This window comes from Heloderma suspectum, chromosome 7 (genome assembly GCF_057233095.1).
Source record: "Heloderma suspectum isolate Gila_16-S chromosome 7, 16-S_ref, whole genome shotgun sequence".
Taxonomy (NCBI): Eukaryota; Metazoa; Chordata; class Lepidosauria; order Squamata; family Helodermatidae; genus Heloderma; species Heloderma suspectum.
The window spans coordinates 63838600-63863809 of NC_139464.1; the positions used below are offsets into that span (position 1 = coordinate 63838600).

A 25210-nucleotide genomic window follows, 5' to 3' on the forward strand; every position below is an offset into this window, starting at 1 on the left:
AACAAAGATATAGCAGTCATTTACCAGACTAGAATTCAATTTATTACCATCTATCAACCTTCTATCCATCATATTCAGGAGAGTAATAGATAAATAGCTGCATTTACAAGAATATAAGCAAACAGTGTTCAGTATATCTTTACGTATTATTCAGGAAAGAATGTTCTGTCCTATTTTAAGAACTGGAGTAATGCTTTTTGTTCAAAGAAATCATTGTGTTCAATGAAATAATATGGTAATAGGCATGAGTTCTTCTTTGTTCTGCTGTCTACACCATAGTCACATTATTCTATGTCACATGTGTAAAGGCAACCCAAAGTTCATAGTGGCCTGGTGCCTCTCTCACATTTCCCTCCCTGCACCTCTCTCACTGTATCTCTGTTTCCCTGGGGCCTAAAATACACTCTCTTCACAGTCTAGTCCATTGTACTCTCTCAGGAATAACATTGCCATAAAGTATGGAGGGCTGGAGTATCTTTTGCTACTCTAGCTCACTGTACTCCATCATTTCTCTCTCAGTAAGATGAACTACAGCAACCACCTCTCCTCTATGAGCAGGGAGAGGAAAGCAGGAAGGGAGAGGAAGAGTCACAGCAGAAAGTGGGGTTTAACCCTTACCTCCCCCCAAGTTCCTCTGTCCTTCCACCCACAGCAGGAGGTAAGGTAGGGGTGTGTGTGTGTGTGTGTGTGTGAGAGAGAGAGAGAGAGAGAGAGAGAGAGAGAGAGACGGACAGACAGACAGACAGACAGAGTGTGTGTCTGTGGATAAGGGAGGGGAAGCCACCCCTATTCTATGCGGTGAGCAAAGGCACTCTGGGAAGGGGAAGAATGTGCCCTATCCTGTAATTTTCACACAGCAAACATTATAAGAGGAGGGTATTGCTCCTCTTTCAAGAAAAGACTATACTCTTTTTCTTTACTTTAACAAATCTCTCATGTTGGTTTCCCCATGATGAGTTCCCACCCTCCAGCGATATTTCAAGAATCCTACCCATCAAGTAGTGCATTTCCCCACACTACTCCATGTCATTGCTGACTGCTGGCATAAATTAGTGGGAATCACTCACAAGTTATAGAATTAAAATATAGCTATTAATCTGAGGTAACTGTTGGAATCAATACAGTTGAAAGCTACAATCCTATGTACACTTACATGGGAGTAAGTCCAATTGAATTTAGACTTACTTCCAATTAATTTACATCCATTTAGGATTGTGCTCTAAGTTCTCACTCTAGTGGTCCTGAACATCTTTGCTACCAAATCAAAGCAATTCAAGTCCAGATTTTGCCCAAGGAAATATTCTGACCTACCTGGACTGCATATCTTGCGGTGTTTTGGGCTGGCCAATCTCAGTGGGAGGTGGAGAATGTGAGACGTGCTGCTGTAGCTCTACCAAAGACTGATAGTATTGTTGCTGTTGGTGTTGCTGCTGCTTATAACGAGACAAACTGAAAAACAGCCCTAAAATGGCTTTCAAATTTCCATTCCTTATTTCTGGAAGAAAACAAAAAAGGAAGTGAAAATATAAAAAAATAGACATTCACTTTTGTCTTCACAGGTGTGCATAATGGACATTACACATATTTTCAGGTCAACATGTGTGCTAAATTTTGATTCTGTGCCACTTTGGAACCAGTTTTATGGTGGGTTCCTGCATCTAATATTTTTTCCTTCTTGTACAGTCCTCACTGGTTACCAGCTCCAAGACTATCCACCAGAAATATTTAATAAAGTAAAAAATTGTGACAGCATACCATATCTACCTAATGCAGGAATGGCCTAGAATTCCCATCAGCCCTAGCCAACATAACCAAAGTATCTGGAGGGCTACAAGTTGCCTACCCCCGCCTAATGGATTCTGGATCATGTAGATGGGCTATACTAAACTATTTAAAATAAAGGAGGCTTATTATTTCCTTATCCTGTGGTTAACCCCTTCATGGATCACTGCCTTGTTGTGGCAAAGGGGCTTGTGTAACTCAGTGAAGCCATAAGCTATGCCGTGCAGGGCCACCCAAGACGGACAGGTCATGGCAGAGAGTTATGACAAAATGTGGTCCACTGGAGAAGGAAATGGCAAACCACTCCAGTATTCTTGCCAAGAAAACCCCATGGAACGTAACACAAGGCTAAAAGAGATGACACCGGAAGATGAGCCCCTCAGGTCGGAAGGTGTCCAATATACTACTGGGGAAGAGCAGAGGGTATTTCCAAGTAGCGCCAGAAAGACTGAAGCGGCTGGGCCAAAGCCGAAAGGACACTCAGCTGTGGATGTGTCTGGTGGTGAAAAGAAAATCCGATGCTGTAAAGAACAATATTGTTTAGGAACCTGGAATGTCAGATCAATGAATCAAGGTAAGTTGGAGGTGGTCAAACATGAGATGGCAAGATTGAACATCGACATCTTGGGGATCAGCGAACTAAAATGGACAGGCAAGGGCGAATTTAATTCAGGTGACCATCATATCTACTATTGTGGGCAAGAATCCCTTAGAAGAAATGGAGTAGCACTCATAGTCAACAAAAGGGTGGGAAAAGCAGTCCTGGGGTACAATCTTAAAAACGATAGAATGATCTCAGTACGAATCCAAGGCAAACCATTCAACATCACAGTAATTCAAGTCTATGCCCCAACCACTGATGCTGAAGAAGCTGAGGTTGATCGGTTCTATGAAGACCTACAACACCTTCTAGAACTAACACCAAAAAAAGATGTCCTCTTCATCATAGGGGATTGGAATGCTAAAGTAGGAAATCAAGAAATCACCGGGATAACAGGCAAGCATGGCCTTGGTGTACAAAATGAAGCAGGACAAAGGCTAATAGAGTTTTGCCAAGAGAACAAGCTGATCATAGCAAACACTCTTTTCCAACAGCACAAGAGATGACTCTACACATGGACATCACCAGATGGTCAATATCGAAATCAGATTGATTATGTCCTTTGCAGCCAAAGATGGAGAAGCTCTATACAGTCAGTCAAAACAAGACCTGGAGCTGACTGTAGCTCAGATCATGAGCTTCTTGTTGCAAAATTTCGGCTTAAATTGAAGAACGTCGGGAAAACCACTAAACCATTCAGCTATGACCTAAATCATATCCCTTATGAATATACAGTGGAGGTGAGGAATAGATTTCAGGGATTAGACCTGATAGACAGAGTGCCTGAGGAACTATGGACGGAGGTCCGTAACATTGTTCAGGAGGCAGCAACTCAATCCATCCCAAAGAAAAAGAAATACAAGAAAGCCAAGTGGCTGTCTGATGAGGCTTTACAAGTAGCTCACGAAAGAAGGGAAGCGAAAAGCAAGGGAGAAAGGGGAAGATATATCCAACTGAATGCAGAGTTCCAGAGAATAGCAAGGAGAGACAAGAAGGCCTTCTTAAATGAACAATGCAAAGAAATCGAGGAAAACAACAGAATGGGAAAGACTAGAGATCTCTTCAAGAAAATCGGAGATCTCAAGGGAATGTTTTGTGCAAAGGCGGGCATGATAAAGGACAAAGAAGGCAGGGACCTAACAGAAGCAGATGAGATTAAGAAGAGGTGGAAAGAATACACAGAAGAACTATACAGGAAAGATCTGAATGTCCCTGATAGCCATGATAGCCATGATAGTGCGGTCACTGAACTTGAGCCGGACATCCTAGAAAGTGAAGTCAAGTGGGCCTTAGGAAGCATTACTAACAACAAAGCTAGTGGAGATGACAGTATTCCAGCTGAGCTATTTAAAATCCTAAAAGATTTTAGGATTTTAAATAAAGTGCTGCATTCAATATGCCAACAAATTTGGAACACTCAAGAATGGCCGCAAGACTGGAAAAGGCCAGTTTACATTCCAATTCCAAAGAAGGGCAACGCCAAAGAGTGTTCAAACTACCGCACAATTGCACTTATTTCACATGCCAGCAAGGTTATGCTCAAAATCCTACAAGCTAGGCTTCAGCAGTATGCGAACCGAGAACTACCGGAAGTACAAGCTGGGTTTCGAAGAGGCAGAGGAACTAGAGATCAAATCGCCAACATTCGCTGCATCATGGAGAAAGCAAGAGAATTCCAGAAAAACGTCTATTTCTGCTTCATTGACTACGCTAAAGCTTTTGATTGTGTGGATCACAACAAACTGTGGCAAATTCTTAAAGTGATGGGAGTACCAGACCACCTTACCTGTCTCCTGAGAAACCTGTACGAGGGTCAAGAAGCAACAGTAAGAACCAGACATGGAACAACCGATTGGTTCAAAATTGGGAAAGGAGTACGACAAGGCTGCATATTGTCACCCTGCTTATTTAACTTATATGCAGAGTACATCATGAGAAATGCCGGGTTGGATGAATCAGAGGTCGGAATTAAGATTGCTGGGAGAATTATCAACAACCTCCGATATGCAGACGATACCACCCCAATGGCAGAAAGTGAAGAGGATCTCAAGAGCCTCTTGTTGAGGGTGAAAGAGGAGAGTGCAAAAGCTGATTTGAAACTCAACATTAAAAAAACTAAGTTCATGGCATCTGGCCCCATCACTTCCTGGCATATAGAAGGGGAAGAAATGGAAGCAGTGACAGATTTTACTTTCTTGGGCTCCAAGATCACCGCAGACGGTGACTGTAGCCATGAAATTAAAAGACGCTTGCTCCTTGGGAGGAAAGCTATGGCAAACCTAGACAGCATAGTAAGAAGCAGAGACATCACCTTGCCGACAAAGGTCCGTCTAATCAAAGCTATGGTTTTCCCAGTAGTAATGTATGGCTGTGAGAGCTGGACTATAAGGAAGGCTGAGCGCCGAAGAATTGATGCTTTCGAACTGTGGTGCTGGAGAAGACTCTTACGAGCCCCCTGGACTGCAAGGAGGTCAAATCAGTCAATCCTAAAGGAAATCAACCCTGAGTGCTCATTGGAAGGACAGATACTGAAGCTGAAGCTCAAATATTTTGGCCACCTAATGCGAAGAGAAAACTCTCTGGAAAAGACCCTGATGCTGGGAAAGACTGAAGGCAAACGGAGAAGGGGACGGCAGAGGATGAGATGGCTAAATAGCATCACCGATGCAATGAATATGAACTTGAGCACACTCCGGGAGAGAGCACAGGACAGGAAGGCCTGGTGTGCTATGGTCCATGGGGTCACGAAGAGTCGGACACGACTGAACGACTGAACAACAACAACAACAACAACAACAACATCCTGTGGTTAAACTGGTTTTGTGCCTATTACTAGTTTTCTTGGGTTTTGAAACCAACCCTCAGAGTCCATTGAAGAAAGAGTCAATATCAGCTGAACTTATGGGGGAAATAGGAGATGTCTCCTAGTCACCTGCTTTTTTTTTTTCTTCAAAGAACCTGCCTTCTACAGTACTTTAAGTCCATCTTTTCCTCCTCAATGAATTTTCTGTGGTTAGAAGAAATATGGAAGAAGTGGAAAGAAAACATAAGAATGTTACAAGTGGAACACAATGACATCTGGATCCCCATAAAATTCCATGAACAAGACAGGGCAATTACACAATAAAAGCCTAATGTAGAAGCATCCCTAAGGTATAGAGTGTGCTTCCAGATGAGGCTTTATGCAGTCAACCTGCCCCACTTGTGAAACTGTGCTGGGGGTGGGGGGCAGGTCCAGACAATGCCAACTTCCATTTGTAACCCATCCATGTTTCTTCACTGCTTCTTCCATCTTTCTTCTTATCACATAAAATCTGTTAGGGAGGGAAAGATGGAATATGTGTACAATGTCTTTTGACTGAGAGCACCAGCAGCCCTCCATCTGGAAGCATCCAGAGACAGAAAAGCTTGACTAAATAGAAGGCTATGTGGCAATTCTGAGTAAAACCTCTAGGGGCAAAATCCCAAACATGTTTAAACAGAAAAATGTCCTATAACTCCCCAGACAGAATGGTGGGAGCTGTAGGGCTTTTTTTCTGCCTCAACATGCATAGGATTGTCCCCTGGGAATGCTGGCCATCCTGTAGAGGATGGACTGGAAACAAAGCCCTATGAAGAGAGACTGAAAGAACTGGGCATGTTTAGCCTTGAGAAGAGAAGACTATGGGGAGATATGATAGTGCTCTTCAAGTACTTGAAAGGTTGTCACAGAGAGGAAGGCCAGGATCTCTTCTCGATCATCTCAGGGTGCAGGACACAGAATAATGGGTTCAAGTTACAGGACGCCAGATTCCGGCTGAACATCAGGAAAAATGTCCTGACTGTTAGAGCAATATGACAATGGAACCAATTACCTAGGGAGGTAGTGGGCTCTCCCACACTGGAGGCATTCAAGATGAGGCTGGACAGCCATCTGTCAGGGATGCTTTGACTTAGATTCTTGCATTGAGCAGGGAGTTGGACTCAACGGTCTTATCGGCCCCTTCCAAGCCCCGTCTATGATTCTATTATTCTATGACTAGGAAACAGAACTAGGGAACTCATACAGATTCCCAGTGCTCTCTCCCCTTTGCTTCCATTCCACCAGACCTGAAAGAACTACGAGGGGCTTCCACACAATCCTTCTACCCAGCACTGAAGTGACTATCATAGCCAACCCCAAGTCACGCTTGAAACTATGGTGACAGGAGTAGAGGGGCACCTTTGTTATAGCAGAAATTTAAAAAAGGATTTTCATTGTTAAAAAGGGATTTTCATTGCAAACCATCACCCAAAGAAAGGCCACAGAGACACCAGAAATGCTTTTAAGGTGGATAGCTCGGGGTGGTCCAATATTAAATTTGACATGGTTCCATCTGTACTGAAAATACATAGTTCATGAATATTATAGAATCTCAGAAAAAGTAAACGCTTAGTAACTGTTCAGGGCTTGGACTCTCAACTTCAGCTCTGTCTCCCTCTCTCCCTCCACACATTAGTGTTCACCTTGCATCAGATCAGTTCCTCCCTCCACAGCTAAGCTCTGCTCTGAACGCAGAAAATGCAAGATGCTGCAAGTCAGTAGCTGGGTCTTGGAGCTTCTCCTTTATCAGTTAGCCTTGACTACAGCAGCAGTCATTTTGGAGTTGCGTGATAATCCCTGGGGGCACTCTAGCTTCCTCTCAACCCACACCTCCATTGCAGGTCCCTGAAAAGTCACAACTTCCCGTTCTCTTTCCATAATAAATGTGTGCATCAAACTACACTATGAACATCTTATACTTATATATATGATGCAATACTGAACAAAAAAATCATTATCTTGTTTCAGTCATAGATAATTAGCTTAGATTAATTTAAAATGTCGAGATGCAGACTAAGTTTATAAGCCTAGGTAAACTTATAAAATAGAAAATAAATGTGAAAGAATGAACAGTAAAAAGCCCAGCAGCCAAAATAAGGTGTGTGTATGTATGTGCATTTAAGTACATCTAAAAAATACAGCCAGGAAAAAATATATTTAAAAACCTCACTTTTAACACTATAGAAATAAAAATGTATGTTTCTGAATATAGAGCTTGAAAAATATCACATGTTCTTGCCCGAGTAGGGTGGTGGTATACTTTTATTCTTTCCAGCACTCTGGATTGTTCAGAACTGACTGTGTAATGCACAACTTATTTATTTATATCTCAGACCAGACTTTTCTTTTTAACACTGCCAAATCATTTAATATCTGTAGAAAGTTTTGTTTGGTGATTGGATTATATACCTTTTATGGCTCTGATCTAGCAACTCTATTCTTCAGCCACAGTTGCTGTTTCCTTTATATAAACAGCTTGGGCATTAAGTCATATGGAAAAATGTGAACAGCAGGCACATAATTTATTCGGCACATAAACCTGCTTTGTATCCATTTTTCTAAAGCACTTAGACAATAAGTATAATTAATATTATTAATTGTGCACATTATTTTATTCTTATTTCATTTCTTATCTCTCTACCCAACAGGTGCACACTACTGGTGCAAAGGTTTGTGCATCTACACACAAGGGGTGATGGTGAGACATGTGGGATCACACAGAAACATTGGTAACACCTCTGGTATATTCGACACAGGCTGAATCTACACATAGCAGTTATACTGTTATCATACCATTTGGGTCACATGATACCCATTGGTATCATGTGACCCAATAGTTATGATAATGGTATGATAACGGTATAAATGCTGTGTGTAGATTCAGCCACAATGGGAATATTTACACAAACGTGAAACTAAAGGAGATCAACCCATAAAAATCCAGCATCACATCTTTATCACCACTGGCCAATTAGTGAAACTTTCTTCTTCTTCTTTTTTTTTTTGCTTCTGCTGCTGCTGCTGCTGCTTTAATTAACCCACTTGCTCCAGTCCAACCAGGCAGTTTCTAATCCAGCTAATAGAGCTGTTGAGGTGTAGCAGGTGTCAGCAATAGTTCCAAGCAGCTGTTTGGAAGGGGGGTGGATTAGGAATGTACAAATTGTGGTAAATACATTCTGTGTTTTGTGAATTGTCAGGCATCTTTTGTTCTGAATTGGATTTTTTTTTAGGATTGTACGAGAATTTCATTCCACTTGCACTTGTTGTTGTTGTTCAGTCGTTCAGTCGTGTCCGACTCTTCGTGACCCCATGGACCATAACACGCCAGGCCTTCCTTTCCTGCATGCACTAATGTGCATTAACATGCATTAGCGCAAGTGCAAATTTTCACAAATCCTCCCCAAAGTAAAAAACCTGTCTCCAAGTCCACAGAATCCGTGCAACTTGAAAAGAGCCAGTCCACTGTGGAATCCGCAGGTCAGATTAATACAAATCTGAACTTATTTGAATCCATTGCAGATTTCTCCAATATTCCTAGGATGGATATAGTTACCCACTGATCCTTCCTCCTTGACAAATATCTGCTGTTGGTTTGGATGCAGACTTAGGGTGCAATCCTATACATGTTTAGACAGCAAAAAGTCCTACAACTTTTTGCTGTCTAAACATGCATAGGATTGCACCCTTAGTCATGTTTAGAGTAGACCCACTGAAATCAATGGGAGTTAAGTTAGTCATTACGAAATTGTCCCATTGATTTCAGTGGGTTTACTCTAGGCATGGCTAAGTTTGGATTCACCCTAATGTTTTTTAGAACTTCTACCTGGTTCTTCAAGGCAAAACAGAATGAAACCTATTATACTATTATCTCTACTTCAATCATCCCTTCTGTGTGATAAAGTAAAGCAAAGGACATAGAGAGGAGAGCTGAGAAAGTCAGACGATTGTGGCTTATTTTTATTTATTGTTGGTGATAGAAAAAAACATTTAATAAAAACACATGTCTCCATTATAATAAAAGCAATTATATTAAAAAGCAAAAGCACCATCCTATGCATATCTACTCAAAGTAAACCCTGTTGTGTTCATTGAGTGCATAGGATTGCAACATAAGGCTTTTAGAAGGAAGCTTTTTATCTGACTACAGCTTCTTCTTCTTTTTTAGACAGCAGAAATGAGAACACAATACTACATCATGTGTGGTTTTGGAGCTTCTCCACTTTTAAAAAAGATAGTGAATTGAAGTGGATAAAATCCCAGTGCATTATGTCATTCTGTGGAAGACTGTCTATCACTTTGCTTTTTAAGTGTTCAGAGATTTAGTTAGCAGCATTAATTTCTTAAAGGGTGCCCTCAGTAACCCCAGTGGATTGGCTGTTGTTTTAAGAACATTTATTATTGCCTTACTCTTTCAGAATACACATTATGATTTATTAGGTGAGAGCAGCAGCAAGGAATGTCCTGTACAAAATACTTACATTCATAAATAGAGTCAGTGGTTACACAGATAGCTACGATATAGCTACACAGACATTGCTAGTGCAGTGATCACCCAGAGATCCTGCATATTTCCTTTCTGATCTCAAATACTTCCTTCAGATATGGAAAACTCACATGCCGTAATCATTCTATAGATACTGACCACATGTACACCCAGTTGAATTGAATATTTTGTTGGAAATCTGTTACAAATGTTCGTTCCAAATGCAATTTTGAATACAAACTACAGAAGTACAAATACACAATTTTAAAATATGAGTAATTTTTATATAATTGAGTAATAATAGTTTGGGAAAAATTAGGACATTTATGTATTATGTATGTATTATGTATTAAGACAGGCATAAATGTCCATCTGTAAGATAGGCAGAAATAAATTTTATACCATTTTTCAAACTTAGAAAATTGCTTTGCAGTATTTTTTTTTAAAACCACCCCATTTTACCCCAGCCCTTCAGCAGAATTCAGCCTTGGTCAATATATGGATTTGGAAAATTTGAAAGTTGCATATGTTCTAGAGGTTAAAAATGAATTTGAAAGGTTTGTAAGAAGTGTAACATACCCTTCCAGGATCATGAAATAAAGCTATACTGACTGATGTGAGCAGGAGGGAACTATTATACTTACAAATATTCCCCAGTGAAATTAACTGTGTCCTTTTGAGTATGTGTGAGAAAACAACTTTCACTATTTGGAATTCTCTACATTGCTATTTTATATGTCAAGAAATTAATTACTTCAAATATCTCAAAAGATGGGAGCTATTAATTTTGTAGAAATGTGACATATTTGTGACAACTGCATCTTATATTACTGTTAAAGTGAAGCTATAATTCAAAACTTAGTGCTGTACTAGTCATTTCTGCTAAACGAATAATTTCTGTCTTCAGTTGCATATACAGTAAGGGCAGCACCATATGGAGGCTAAAATACTGAGGAATCTCAAACCCTGCCAAAGTCAGGACAGTGTGTTCATCCACTTTATAGTATTAAGAGCCATTGAATAGTTTAGTTACTTGGAAAGGTACAGCATAACATATTAAACATTATTTAGATGCAGCAGGCAAACCTGCACACATAAAATGTATATTGCACTCTGACCTTTAAAATAATTGTAATTCTAAATACATATTAATTTTCTCTGACAACATCAGACAATGGCTCGTACACAAAATAACAACACATTTTACAAATTGACCAAAATTCTGAAGCATATGCTTGCAAATTCCAGTACAACATCTGTATGTAATTCATAACACAGTTCATGAACACAATACACAGCCATTAAATTGGTTTTGCTAAAATGAGCTTTGCTGTTGTCTTCAGTGGGCTGTGGATTGTGCCCTATTTCATTGATATGCACTCTGTAGCACTATAAGTCACACTCATGCATTTTCCAGAGATGTGTTTGTGGAAAGCATACTTGAAGCGACATATATCTTTAGGAAAGAGAGGAAATGGAGAGAGCACATACAAGGGGAAAGTGCTAATTTAAATAAATGGGCTATGTTTCCCATAGGAAATGTTCATTTCATAAATAACAAATATCTTTTCCAATATGGTATTTTGCGAAGAAAATTTCAAGAAGTACTTTTCAGGAAGGTATTTCACTATCTCTGCTGACAGAGTGTTTTTCTTACCTTCAGCAGAAAGACCTTGGACATTTACTCCTCTGGCTGCCAGAAAGCTAAGGCAGACATCAACATTCTCAATCTGCAAAATGAACATGAAAGCAGTTAAAGGCTATTTTACAAGATGGACTTGAATGCAGCAAATGGGTTGGGGAAAAAAGAAATGAATACTTTACATTCATCACATACTCCACTACTTTAGAAAAGTTTAACAAGAATGATTACTGCTAATTGGGCAGCTGCTATAAAAGCTTTCATTGTCCACTTTAGTGCTTAAAAAACAATTCATAAAGGGTTGATCCAGAATGGCATGCTGACAAATCAGCAACCCACCTACTTACCATAATACTGGATTTTGTACACGCAAATAAGCAATAATGAAAGCTTCCATACAGAACTGAATACTGCGGCGTGTGTCCAAAGATGTGGGTGACTGGCTGCTTCAACAAAAACACGTCAACAAAAATATGTCAAAAGTATTTGCTTGGAATGAGGTGGGATCATAAGTAAACATTATTAAGCTTTGTATATAAGTTATCTCTTAAATGCCTTCACATTAGAATATGGAAACAAACACTATTAATTAGCAATAGTTTTTGATGAAGTTCTAGGTCAGCCTTTCCCAACCTAGCAACCTCTAGATGTGTTAGACTACAAATCCCATCAATCCCATTTATCATGGCCATCATGGTTGGGGATGATGGAGGCTATAGTCCAATAAATCCGGTGACAGGTTGGTTAAGGCTGTTGTAGGTTGGTTTGTTTTCTAGGTTTTTCTTGCCAGTAGTAGTCCTGTTCAGGCGAATGTGTGAGGACTTTAAGTGGATAGAGGCTCAGGACCATGCACGTTGGCTCTGCCCCCTACATCTTTGGATGTGCCGGGCCTGCCCACTTTAGTTCAGGCCTTCTCATGTTGAATCAGCAAAGTCTGAAAGGGAGTTCTACTTTCTCTTGAACATGAGTAGGACTCTCCGCATGATTGCGGACACTGCCTTATCAGGGTTCCTGGCTGCGCAGAGAGTTCTACTCATGTTCAAGTTCATAATAATGATAGAAATGAAAATAGCTTTAAGGACATTAAAAAAACCTAGAAATTACAAGAGCTTTAAGGATATTAAAAACTAGACAAACTAGGAAAATAGTTTTAAGGACATTTAAAAACTGAAAATGGATTAAGCTTAGGTATTGTCCAATTCGGGGCTTCACTGATGTCATATTCCAGGCCTTATGCCAATTCATAGCTCGAACAGACATATAATAGAGGGAAGACCTACCTCTTAACCGTAAGAAACACAGAACTATATAAAAGTAGGAAACAAAACCTTTGCAAATTTACTTTATGTATTTAAAGCAAAAGCATAAAGGATACATTGGATAAAGATAACATGGACAGCATGATATTATTTAAGCATATGTGAACCTTGAAGGTGGTGTCCAATTAGCAAATAGTCTAAAAATGGTAGAAAATTTACTACCTCATTTTGGAGAACAGAATAAAAACTATCGGGCAGGATCCAACAGCGCTGCTCTGCTGGTTCTGTTGTGCTTGTGGCAGTGGCCACTTGTGCAACGGGGCTTTCATGCTTCTAGAAACAACCTTGGAAATGAGCAGAAATGTTCATTTCCAGATTGGGACAGGTCTCCCTTCTGCAAGCTCTGCTGCCCTGCCCTGTTTTGGGAATGAGTGTTTCCATTCATTTGGGGTTATCTTTAGAAGCGCAGAAGCCCTGTTGCATGAGCAGTCCTTCCTGTGAGCACACAACCACAATGGCATGCTGGCCAGTGAATGTTATTCAGATTTCATTCCATTTATTTTTAGCATTTAAACTATCTCAGCAATATCATTAAATTCTATATGCATTGGTCGGGGTGTGTGTTAATTAATACTTTCAATTGGTGTTGTTGTTCAGTCGTTCAGTCGTGTCCGACTCTTCGTGACCCCATGGACCATAGCACGCCAGGCCTTCCTGTCCTGCGCTCTCTCCCGGAGCGTGCTCAAGTTCATATTCATTGCATCCGTGATGCTATCTAGCCAACTCATCCTCTGCCGTCCCCTTCTCCTTTTGCCTTCAGTCTTTCCCAGCATCAGGGTCTTTTCCAGGGAGTTTTCTCTTCGCATTAGGTGGCCAAAATATTTGAGCTTCAGCTTCATTATCTGTCCTTCCAATTTTCAATTGGTAGCATGCCATATTACTAAGGATCTAATGGCAATATTAAAAAAACAACAAACAAAAGCTAATCGACACGGTAAGCGTTTGTGTTAGGTCACTATTATTCCTGGAAATAGAGCTGAGAAATAGTATCTTTGTCGTGACAGGTCTTCTAGATTTACTGTACATCCAAATCTGTAGTCTCTGCCATTCCACACATACAAAGGGAAAAAGTGGCTGAGGAAACAAGTGCTGCTTGACAGACAGATGGCAGCTAACAGAATGCTTGAAGAATTCACTGTATTTCCAAAATCCAGAGGTGAATGTGCCCCAAATGGCACCATTCATGAAAAAGAGGGAGATATCAGCAGTTTTTTTTTTTTTGGGGGGGGTAACATCAAGTTTTGCAGAAGTACAAAAAAAACCCTCAGCAAATAAACCCAGGAGGGAAGGCCCCAAAACAGCTCAATGAGGACTCAGTGTATTCAGTGGCCACAGAATGTTGACTGGATATTGTGGGGGTGGGGATAGAATGGAATAACGTGGAGGAGGGCATGGCTGGCTAGGACACCAAACAGGAGCACTCCACACTGCTCCTGCAGGTCCACCTTTTCTTTGAGAATTCAGATACTAACTGACTTGACCTGCACATTTGATTAATGTGCAGATATGAACTTACTTATCCACTGGCTTTCATACTTCCTGAATGTACCACATGCAGTTTTCATCTCAAAAATGTATCACAGTCTGTTTTTAAATGCATGTTCTGGGTTGGGTTTTTTTTCCAGAACTGGATAGTTTGAGAAAAAAAATGCAGTTAAAATATATACTTAAATGCAGATGCAGAGGGTTTTTTTAAAAAATGAAAAATTACAGATTAATGTAGAAATGGGACAGAATTGACTAATGTGTGATCACATGAGAAAGTGATACAGACTAGAAATAGACCGATTCGCAAATCCCAAGGTGCTATTCTGTGTTGCAAGGTACAAGTAAATTATTTCTAGGTTGGAGTGAGAATGCTAACCTTATCCTGTCAATAAGACTTGATCCATTTTAATACGATTGTTCCCAGAGAACCCTGGATAAAAGGCTTTAGGTTGCCTTTCTATCACCCATTCTTCTTTTCCAAGGGCAAAGGTAGCATTAACGAGTGTAAAGAGGGTGACAAACAGTGCAATCCTATACATGTCTACTCAGGCATAAACCCACTAAATTCAATGGGGCTTACTCCCAGGTAGAGGATTGCAGTCCTAATCACATGAGATTAGGAAGCATACCCTATATGGTGTATGGACTTCAAAGGAAAACTGAATTTACCTGTGGAGGTAAAAGAGGTGGTGGAGGTTCCTAAACTATTCCTCTTCTAATACTACCACAAAGTAACCTTTGAAGAAAAAGTACAGAAACATTTTTCCACAGGGTACATAGAGGAAACCTTTCCAAACCTTTATGGGAACCCTCTTTTAACACTTAGGCTGTTTTTTTCAAGAGCTAAGAGAATATGCCAAGAGTCTAGATGGCTATATTTTATGCAGAAAAGAAACACACTAAGTTAATGTAGTAAAAAACAAATATTTATCAAAGTAGTTCTTCATACAGGTATCAAAACAGAATCCAAAGGACTACTATCAACTGTCAGGGTAAGGGTGAAAACACCTCTCCAAAGTATATTTTTCTAAGACCAACACGATGTAAATAATATGATAGCTAACACATTAAAATAAACACATTGGTCTAGATTTTAATGATGCTTTTATATAAATCTTGACTAACTTCACTGAAGTAAATAGATTGAATTCAAAATTACAGTAGCGCCTGCAAGGTCAGAAATGTCATTTTACAACATGTTAAATGTATTTACTTGAGATAATTGTGTAAGCACAAACTCGGTATAGTTTATCAAAGTTGCACATGCTATGAGTATCTTCATTTATGTGAAGAAAAATGTGGGGAAATATCTTAACAGTAATTAAGGGCAGAGTAACTATTTGCAGAACTGGGTGTACAGGGGAGGAAAGCTTTACGAGGAATAAATGGACATTTATGTACCCATATTAGCTGTCTAAGAGTCATGAGCTGCCTAAGGCTGCAATACTATATGCACCTACCGGGGAGTAAATCTCACTGAACTCCATCAGACTTACTTCTGAACAGACATGCATAGGATTGCAATGAATGTCAGAGGAAAATTCCTCCTAGAGATGGGGTGAGTATTCAAAACGGTGGGCTCAAAAATACAAGTCCCCAGCCACTTTTGAAAAATCAACTTCATTTTGAGTTTGGCCTAGTCCTCCTTTGAGTTGAACCAAACTCAGAATGGATTCACACTCCATTTAACCTGCTTTCTCGCCCTCCTGTCCAGTCAGCCCTTTTCTTACCTTGGGAAATGTGAAGGAGAGGTGTCAAGCAACAGACAGCTACAGTCAGAAACGAGACTGTACAGATGGCATCTCTTTACTGATAGATTTTCTACAGCCTTTGTCTTTCCTTTTACTTATTAAAGCAAGCTTTGTTAGCACCATGGAGTGGACATAACAGAAAAAGCCGCACTGAGCTGTTTAATGCTTTCTTTCTGAATATGTAACTTATTATAGTTATTATTCTATTTTAGGATCTTCGGTGTGTGAGTACTGTAGAATGTCCTATAAGAACTCGGCTTGCAAGGTCTCACACATGGTGATGGCATTATTCCATTCATATTTGCTGAATGAAGCAAAGCAGAGAAGTGGTGAAGCATATCAAGTAGGGGTGACTAGGAAATCCCCAATTCAAATCTCATCTCAGATGTGAATTCACTATTGACCTTAGGCAAACCATTATTCTTTCAGACTCAGCCCTCATTTGCTATACAGAGAATATAATGCTGACCTACCCTACCAGCCTGTTGTAAGAATCCTTGAGATAATGTATATGAACCACTTTGAATACTTGAAATATGCTAAAGAAATGCTGTTAAGGTGATTCAACAAGGCAATAAATTCTTGGAGTTATTTTTCACTCTCATTCCCACTTGGTTAAAAAAAAACCCTTTTAAGTCTAACAATTTTGAAACTTTCAATGTATACATAAACATTGTTTTAATTACCTTCTTCTTGCCTTGGCAAACCACAATTATTCTTTGAACTCAGACCTCAATAGCCACAAACACTTTTTAATTCAAACTTACAAACAGATGAAAATAATTTAAACTTTGCAGATACACAAGTTCCAATATACTTTAGCCAGCTTCCAAGCCACCCATACTGTTCCAATCAGAACTGGAATGGGTCTCTGAAATTAATGTTTACCTAGCAAATTATGGGGTTAATGTAGTATGGGGTAGTTTTACGCCCTACCAGCAGTACTTAGCAATGTTGCCTTTCTTGTTAGGCTTTAGAGAAAGCACGATAGTCACTGTATTAACACAAACAAATCTCATGTAGCCAAACTGGATTTAAAGCAATAACATCCCTGCCAAACAATGTATTCTTTGCCCACCCCCCAGCCTGTGATTAGCCAAACCATTTTCTGTATTCACACTGAACCCTGTGATTTCCACTTGTGAATGTTTCTTGCCCAGTTAATTTGATAAGTTGAAGGTGCAATTCTTAGCTTACTTATTAAGATGTAAGGCCTATTGAATTCTGGAGGACTTACTTCTGACTAAACATACTGAAAGTAGAGCTGTGCTTCTAGACCTTTGATACTAATATTAATAGTTAAGTGAAGAAGACCCATTAAACCCATAGTGAAGTGTGAGCAAAACAAGTATTGTGGGAACTGCAGCTTATGCAACATTAACAGTGCAATCCTATACATGTCAGCTCAATGTCCTACTAAGTTCATGGGGCTTATTCCCAGGTAACTGGGCATAGGATTGCAGCCTTAAGACTAGAAAACCTATTTGCAATATGACCACAAATGTTTACATCTGTGTAAAAATGAATGTAGGGGCTCTAAACTGTGCAACTGAAAATATCTGAAGTATGGCTGGTCAGAAGTAACCAGCTGAAATAGAAAGGGGCAAATAGATTTTCCAAGAGAATGTCAGACAGAAAAAGTTAAATCCCTTCTGTGAGAGATGGAGAGTTCTCTCTTTATCAATGATCTTTTTTACTAGCACACAAGTGAGATCTGAGGGTGCAAAGTGCCTACAACTGAGGAAAGTTGATGAAATTCTAAGAATTTAAAGCTTTATAATTAATTTGGGAGCCATTTGGGTTTTTTGGTTTTGTTTTTTTTTTAAATATAAAATATAAAAGCCTGCCGATTAAGAGGCCAAGGATATAGCTTGAAGATACATGATGCAGGAACCTTGCTGAAGCTAATCTGATCTGGGTCTCCTTAGTGATGAAAGGAAAACCATTTGAAAAGAAAAGCAGGTTACAGAAGTAATAAATAAGAAAATACATTTTTGTCATATTTAGCCCAATACTGGCCTGGTTTGCATGTAATGACAACCCAGAATATGGATTGAATATGGGTTGTCATTGAATCATGGGTTGTTGTTGAATCGTAGGTTATTGTTACATGCAAACTCTGCATTATGGTTTAACCTTGGGTTGTTAAACATGAACAACCCAGGAAGCGAACCCATGATTTGTTGTTGGGTTGTGAACTCTGGATTGTTTGTGGTTAACCATAGTGCAGGGTTCACATGTAAGGACAACCCATGATTCAACAACAACCCCTACTCAACCCCTACTCTGGGTTGTCTTTATGTGTGAATCAGGTCACTCCATTGAACTTTCAGTCTGGCCATACAAACATTATTAAACAGGTAATTAGAAATAGAAACAGATAGCAAATAAAAAATATTGGCTACGTACATTTTAAATTCAGCCCTGTGAAACAAAATATTAGTTTTTCCATGTTGGTCAATTTAAATGGATCACAAGGAGATTATTTAATACACTGTCTTAATATTTTACAGAAGGAAACTCACTAAACAAGACTTGGGGGAAGGAATAATGTCTGGTAACTGCAAGCTAATAGTTTTACATGAATAATTCACTTGTGGGGTAAAAACACACCACTGGCTTATCTTTAAAAAAATCTATTTATTATCATTGATTCTGGTATTACCAAGAGTAGCTTTCATCTCCTCCCCCTAGGGAAGACTTCACCTTTACTGCTTCCAAACATAAGGAATTACAGAATGCATATAGGATCATTAATCATGAATAATACAACAAACCCACATACTTCCCTCTCCCCTTCCACCCTCTCCCTGCCTTTATGTTCTACCTTAGTTGTTTTGGCTGTGTTTGAGGGTGTTGATATGAACTAAACACTCAATAAAATATGAATTAAAAATGATGACTAATACAAATATAGTGTTGTATCCAACATAATGCTAGTGAAAAAGTAAAAAGAGGTGCTGTTATTCTGCTAACAGTTGTGCAAGCTGTCCTCGATCAGCACACCTTTTCCAACACAATCAACTTAATTGGGCAGGGAGCCCTGGCAGCAGAAGTAGTAATTAATGCTAGTGACCTCTTCAAGGCTGCTTCTACTCACAGCAGGTTGATAAGAAGTTTGTCCAAAAAGTTGTTTGTCAAGCAGTCCAAGAGTCACGCCAGGCAAAGTTCTGAGCATGATATCCAGACAAGGGTGAAGCAAACAGAGAAGTCCAATCTAATCCGAAGATCTCAAGATGGTCCAATTTCCAAAGCAGAAGGTCAGGATCACAGAAGACACATAAATACCAGAAGCACACAAAGATGTTGTTTCCAACGAAAACCTCAACCTGCAGCCACAGCTGGGACATGCCCAACTTCCAGCTGCAACTCATTAATGAGCTTTCCAGTGAAGCTCGCTAGAAAAAGAAGGCTTCACAGAGCTAAAATCCTTGCTTGTAACCAGGTGCTTTTTTGGAGAAGCTAACTTTGCTGTCTATGTTTTATTCTTCATCACTCTCAAGGACTGGGGTGGTCTTGTTACATCTGGCTCAAAGTCCAATTCATTCCAGGAAGGAAGAAGTGGAGGATAGAGGCCCCCATCGGGCTTTCCAGAGGGGCCTTCCTCCTCTTCAGCTACACGTCCACCATCCTCCTGCAACACTGCCTCCAGAACATCCTTGGGAGAAGAAGAGTCCTCAAGTTCAGGTAAGCTGAGTTCCTCCTCAGAAGAAGACTCCTCAAGGAGGGTCATGACACAAGCACTAGCAGAACAACTAGCACAAGCAACACCGTAGCCCAATGAAGTTATAATGAGCTGTCAAAGCATTTGTGCAATGGCTTGCGCAAGCAGAATTGAATTGGATTTGACACTTAGGGTGCAATCTTATGCATATTTAGATAGAAAAAAGTCTTACATCTCCCAGCATTCCCCAGCCAGCATGAAGGGAGATGCTTTTCTCTAGTAGAAAGACACCACTGCCTACAATCTATATATTTTTCTTTGGTTCTATGAGATTATTCAGTTCATTGTATCAGATTATTCACTGTGTCAGGTTCTCAACCTTATATAATAAAGAAATCAGATTTTTCATCAGTATATTGTCTAAAACTGGGGTCCCCAATGCAGCACATACATGCCAGAGGCCTGCAATGGTTTCTGCTAGGCTATCTGCTCCCCTCTATACCAGATTACCCCCCCCCCCGATCCAGCTAAAATGGTTTCCTTGGCATATGCCAACTCCTTGCTCGCTTGTTGTTCCTGCTTGGCCTTTGCTGCACATGCCCACTTCCATTCTAATTTATTTGTTTACTGCAGGATTTATAAACTGTTCCACATCAAAAGATTTTGGAGTGGTGTACAACAAGTTAAACAACACCCCCCCCCCTCAATAAAACAGTGGCTGGAATTTAATCGTCACTCAGTAAATGCCTTTCTAAAAGAAAAGTCTTCACCAAATGCTGAAAATGAAATAATGTAGGTGCATGCCTGTTGGAAGGGCATCCATAGAATCAGAGCCAGTACACTAAAGGCCCTACTCCTGATGCTTTCCAAACAGATCTCTGATCTGTGTGGGACCACCAGGAGCACCTCTTCAGAAGACCTCAGTGACTGGACAGGATGCTAAGGGAGAAGGTATGTCTTGTATCCTGGTCCTAGGTTGTTCAGGGCTTTGTAGACTAGTACAGAATCTTAAACTTGGCCTGGTTGCAAATGAGCAACCACTGCAGACCCTTCAGCAGACATGTTACATGCTGATAGGGAGCATCATGTGACAACAGCTGGGCAGACACATTCTGCACTAGCTAAAGCTTCCAGACCAACCTTAAGGTTACCTCTACATAGAGCACATTGCAGGAATCCAGTCTTGAGGTTACCAACTATTCCCATCCAAACTGATTGGTTGGTAGAAAGCCTTTGGAAGGGTCACCCTGGTGGCTTACCTGTCCTGTGCTGAACCACTGTAATGGGAGTTTGAAGGAAGAAAGGTAGGTAACACAGAGCAATGGGGGAAGAACAGAAAACAGGGCTGATAGAAGTGGATGGTGTCAGAAAGAGAGCAGATGGGGCCAAGTCAGGAGACCAGGAAAGGAGGAAAGCAGGAACTGTGTTTTTCCCTCCTTCTGTGGCTGTATCACAGTATGCTTTTCGTCTTTAATATGACACATATAGTGTCATATTATGGTATGAGATTAATATGTATGTTTCTATGTCTGTAATTGTTAGTTTCTATGTGTTATAAATAATAAAACTTAAATTAAAAAAGCAACAACTACAGTCATGCAGCCATGACTGGTTATTTTAAAACAATTATGTGAAATATAACTTCCTCCGCTTTACTTACAAATCCCCCCTGCTATCAGCATTATTACATGGCCTCTCCTACGCCTAGAACTCAAGTAATGTTTCCTTTCCTTACCTTTTCAGCCTTCTGCTTCTCTTTATTTCTCCAGGGTTATGAGACACATAGAGCAGAAAATCAGTTCAACTCATTTACAGTAGCATCTCCCAGGAGGAGAATCAACAAGTCAATCAACCATAACAAGCACCCAATGAAATTTTTGTAAACTGCTGAGAGAGCTTTGCCTATTGGGCAGTATAGAAATGGAATGAATGAATGAAAACAGGCAATGGTGGCAGGGCTGGTCCAAGACATTTTGCTGCCTGAGACAAAGGACAAAATGGCACCCCCTCCATTCCACATGCCAAAACTGACTGGATTGGGAGTTGAATCTTCAACACTGGCAATGGTATAGCATCCTCCCCCACACCTATGGACAGCAGGCTAGTTTAGGAGTTGCAGGGCGAGCCATGTGGCACATGCATTGACTGGCTTTGCACAACACAAGAGTGGTTAATAAGCCACGGTGGCTTGTTAACCAGCCCTGTGTATGGTCATGTGCTGACTCTTTTCCCTAATTGCCCTTGTCAGGTGCAGGTTGTCATGACATGTGAACCCAGCAATGGTGGGTGGCTGAGGTGGTTAACAAACCATCCAGACCCCAGACTGCGTAGATATGGATTAGTAACACCCCTCCTTTACTAACCTATCCCCTGCAAATCCATTAACTTGCTGACTGTTTTCCATCATTACCCCCAGTTTTCTGAAGAACCCAGTCAAGCTTTCCCTGCTCCTTTTTTCTATTTCTTCTCTAGGCTTGTGTGTCTCCAGGGAAAAAAGAAGGTTGTTGGCTACCTCTTTTTGCTCAGCTAGATCTTCTACCAGTCTTCTTCTCCCCCCCACTTTGTCATTCCCCACATCCATTTTCCTCTTCCTGCTCCCCACTGCCAGGACATCTTCTTCTCCCACCCCCCATGCCACCTGCTAGTCGATTCACACTGAACCACTGCCTTTAATGTGTCTGCCTTAATAATTAGAACTGGTTGTCTGTATGAATAAAATGTAATCCTATAAAATGCTTGTTGCCTTAGTCTGACCTTTTGAATGTATGTTTTAATTCCTCTCAATAAATTACTCCTAGGTTAAGAAACTGTGTCTTTAATCTCCAACTCCCCTTAACTCCTTATGTTGCTAAGCTTTGGGACGCTCAGTGCTCAATGTTGAAACATCCCTTCAAGTGTCAAGGCTGCATGTAGGGATGTTGGAGAATTCCGCCACAGATTCCAGGGAGGCCGAATGCAAACGCATTCGGCCCCCCCGAATCCATGGCGGAATGAAGCCACCCACTCCACCACCCCGCGAAATGGGCCTGGAACGGAGCCTACCTTTGTTGGCCATTCCAGTGCTCCTTGAATGGTGGCCATGTCTATAGCCGCCATTCGCCTCTTTCGAAAGGCTGTGATAGGCTACGTAAGTATTTACGTTGCCTATCACGGCTAATGCAGGGACACCATTTGCGTCCCTGCAGAGGCCATGATAGGCTACAAAAATATATGCATAGCCTATCATGGCAATAGGAAGGAACACAAATGTAAGGATGTAGCGAATCCTCAACGGGGGGGGAGGCACGGAAGTCGCCGCCGTCTGGAACATCCACCCCAGATAAGACTCATCCTGGGGGGAATCCGCGGGGTGGCAGGGGGGTGGCAGGCCGTTCCGCCACGGATTTTGGGGGCTGAATGCACTGGCATTCGGCCTCACCAAGATCTGTGGTGGAATTCTCAGACATCCCTACACAAATGGCGGCCACTGTAGCCACCGCCATTTGCGTCAGTGTCTTTAGCCATGATAGACTACGTATATATTTACGTAGCCTATCACGGCAAAAGACAGGGGCACAAATGGCGTAGCGGCCGCCAATTGAGCCCCTGCGGAGGCCCTGACAGGCTACATAAATATATACGTAGCCTATCATGGCAAGAGGAAGGAACGCAAATGGCGGCCGCTGTAGCTGCCAGCATTTGCGTCCGTGTCTTTAACCGTGATAGGCTATGTATATATTTACATAGCCTATCACAGCTAAAGACACGGATGCAAATGGCAGCAGCTACGGCAGCCGCCATTTGCGCCCCTGTGCAGCCCAGCAGCCGGATGTCCGGCTGCGGGCAGCCCCGGCCGGCAGCTCTGCAGAATCGCTGCAGAGCCAGCCAGGGAGGATTCTGGGGGGAGGGACAGAGCGCGGATTGCCTGGTGTGGAGCCAGGTAAGAGTTTTGTACATCCCTAGTTGCATGTCTGAAAGTGTGCACTCAGGCATACATCCCTGCAAAAGGAACACTTGGTAACAAGATGGTGAAAGGCAGGGGGTGGTTCCAGGGAACATTTTGCCTCCCTGTAATGCCCTCCTGGAAGTTGTGAAGAGAACACTCAGCTCAGCCATGATCAGATATCTGCTTCAGCAAATAGGAAAAGCAAATAAGGGAACCAGAAATACATCTGAGAAACAGAGCAGTTCTCTTTATGTAATGAAATGGTTACAGATGCTCTATTAAAACCAGAGAATGTGTCATTGTCACAAACTGAACTTGGTAGGGCTGTATCTTACACCACTGTGATCAATAGGAGGCTGCACCTCCAACTCTGCATGGTAGAACAGCCAGCAAGGCAACCTTTGTTGCATCTTTCAGAGGTGTGGACTGCCATCACTTATGATATTAATAACTTTTCTATCCTGGTAACATGCTAATTTAGGCTTATGGCTTGTATTTATGGAGAAGGAAAGACTCCATTTCAAGAGCTTCCTTTAAACTCCTGTGGTGGAATATACCAAATGGACAAGGTGGGTTGGTTAAGGCCAACTTTAGGCTAGGCAAAAGAACTGAGGGTGCAATCAATAGGATGATTGGAGGCTTCCGATCATCCAATGCAAGGTGGGAGAAGTGGCGGAGGCCATCTTACTTCCCCATCCTCCCACTCTGCATTTTTCGCAAGATGGGCCGTTTTTGCCCATCGAGCAATGGCGCTTCAGAGAGGGAGGGAAGGAGCCTGGAGAGGCTTCAGGATAGCTTATATCCTGGCCTTTCCAGTCTCCTCCCCTTCCTGGCCATCAAAGCACCCCCTTTCCCCCCTCTCTGAGATCTCTTTTCCTACCTCAGAGAACAGCCAGCACAGTTCTTTCCACATCGGATGCAAGGGGGATGGGGAGGGAGTTCAGATCTCTGACTCGCCCTTCCAAGGTTGGAGTGCTGTCTCCAACCTCAGATAATGTCTAGGGGCCATAGAATTGCTCCCTAAATCAACTCTAGTTTCCAGTTGAGTATATTTATCCAGTTGAATATATATACAGTTATATATTCAGTTATACAGTTATAATATACTGAATATACAGTTGAGTATATTTATACTTCAGCAAAGGAGATCGTTACCTTGTCGTGGTGCTGGAGCTTGAGCACCTCAATGACGTCATGAGCTAAACCGTGAAGGGACACCCAAGACGGGAAGGTCATGGCAGAGAGGTCAGACTAAATACGATCCCTGGGGAAGGAAACGGCAACCCACCCCAGTATTCTTGCCATGAAAACTAAATGGATTAGTACAACCAGATATATGTCAGTATACCATCAGAAGATGGGACTCCCAGGTCAGAAGATGGTCAAAATGCTACTGGGGAGGAACAGAGGATAAGTTCAACTAGTCCCAGATGTGATGACGCAGCTAGCTCAAAGTAGAAAGGACAGCTAGCAGCCAGTGGTGCTGGTGGTGAACGACGAATCCGATGTTCAAAAGATCAACACACCATCGGAACCTGGAATGTAAGATCCTTGAGCCAGGGCAAATTGGATGTGGTTATTGGGGAGATGTCAAGATTAAATATAGACATTTTGGGTGTCAGTGAACTGAAAAGGACTGGAATGGGCCACTTCACATCAAATGACCACCAGATCTACTACTGTGGACAAGAGGACCACAGAAGAAATGGAGTA

The 25210-nt window shown here is 41.2% G+C and overlaps 1 protein-coding gene across 2 annotated transcripts in view; it reads right to left on the bottom strand.

The window, feature by feature from the left end:
- The window catches only part of NAV3 (neuron navigator 3), a 351861-nt gene that overhangs the window by 224056 nt on the left and 102595 nt on the right, over positions 1 to 25210 (bottom strand). For both annotated transcript variants that reach the window (XM_084810412.1, XM_084810411.1), the window contains exons 4-5: positions 11366 to 11438; positions 1312 to 1495 (exon numbers count right to left, since the gene is read on the bottom strand). In XM_084810412.1, the coding sequence (XP_084666538.1) occupies positions 1312 to 1495; positions 11366 to 11438 (257 nt within the window). The remainder of the gene's footprint in view (positions 1 to 1311; positions 1496 to 11365; positions 11439 to 25210) is intronic.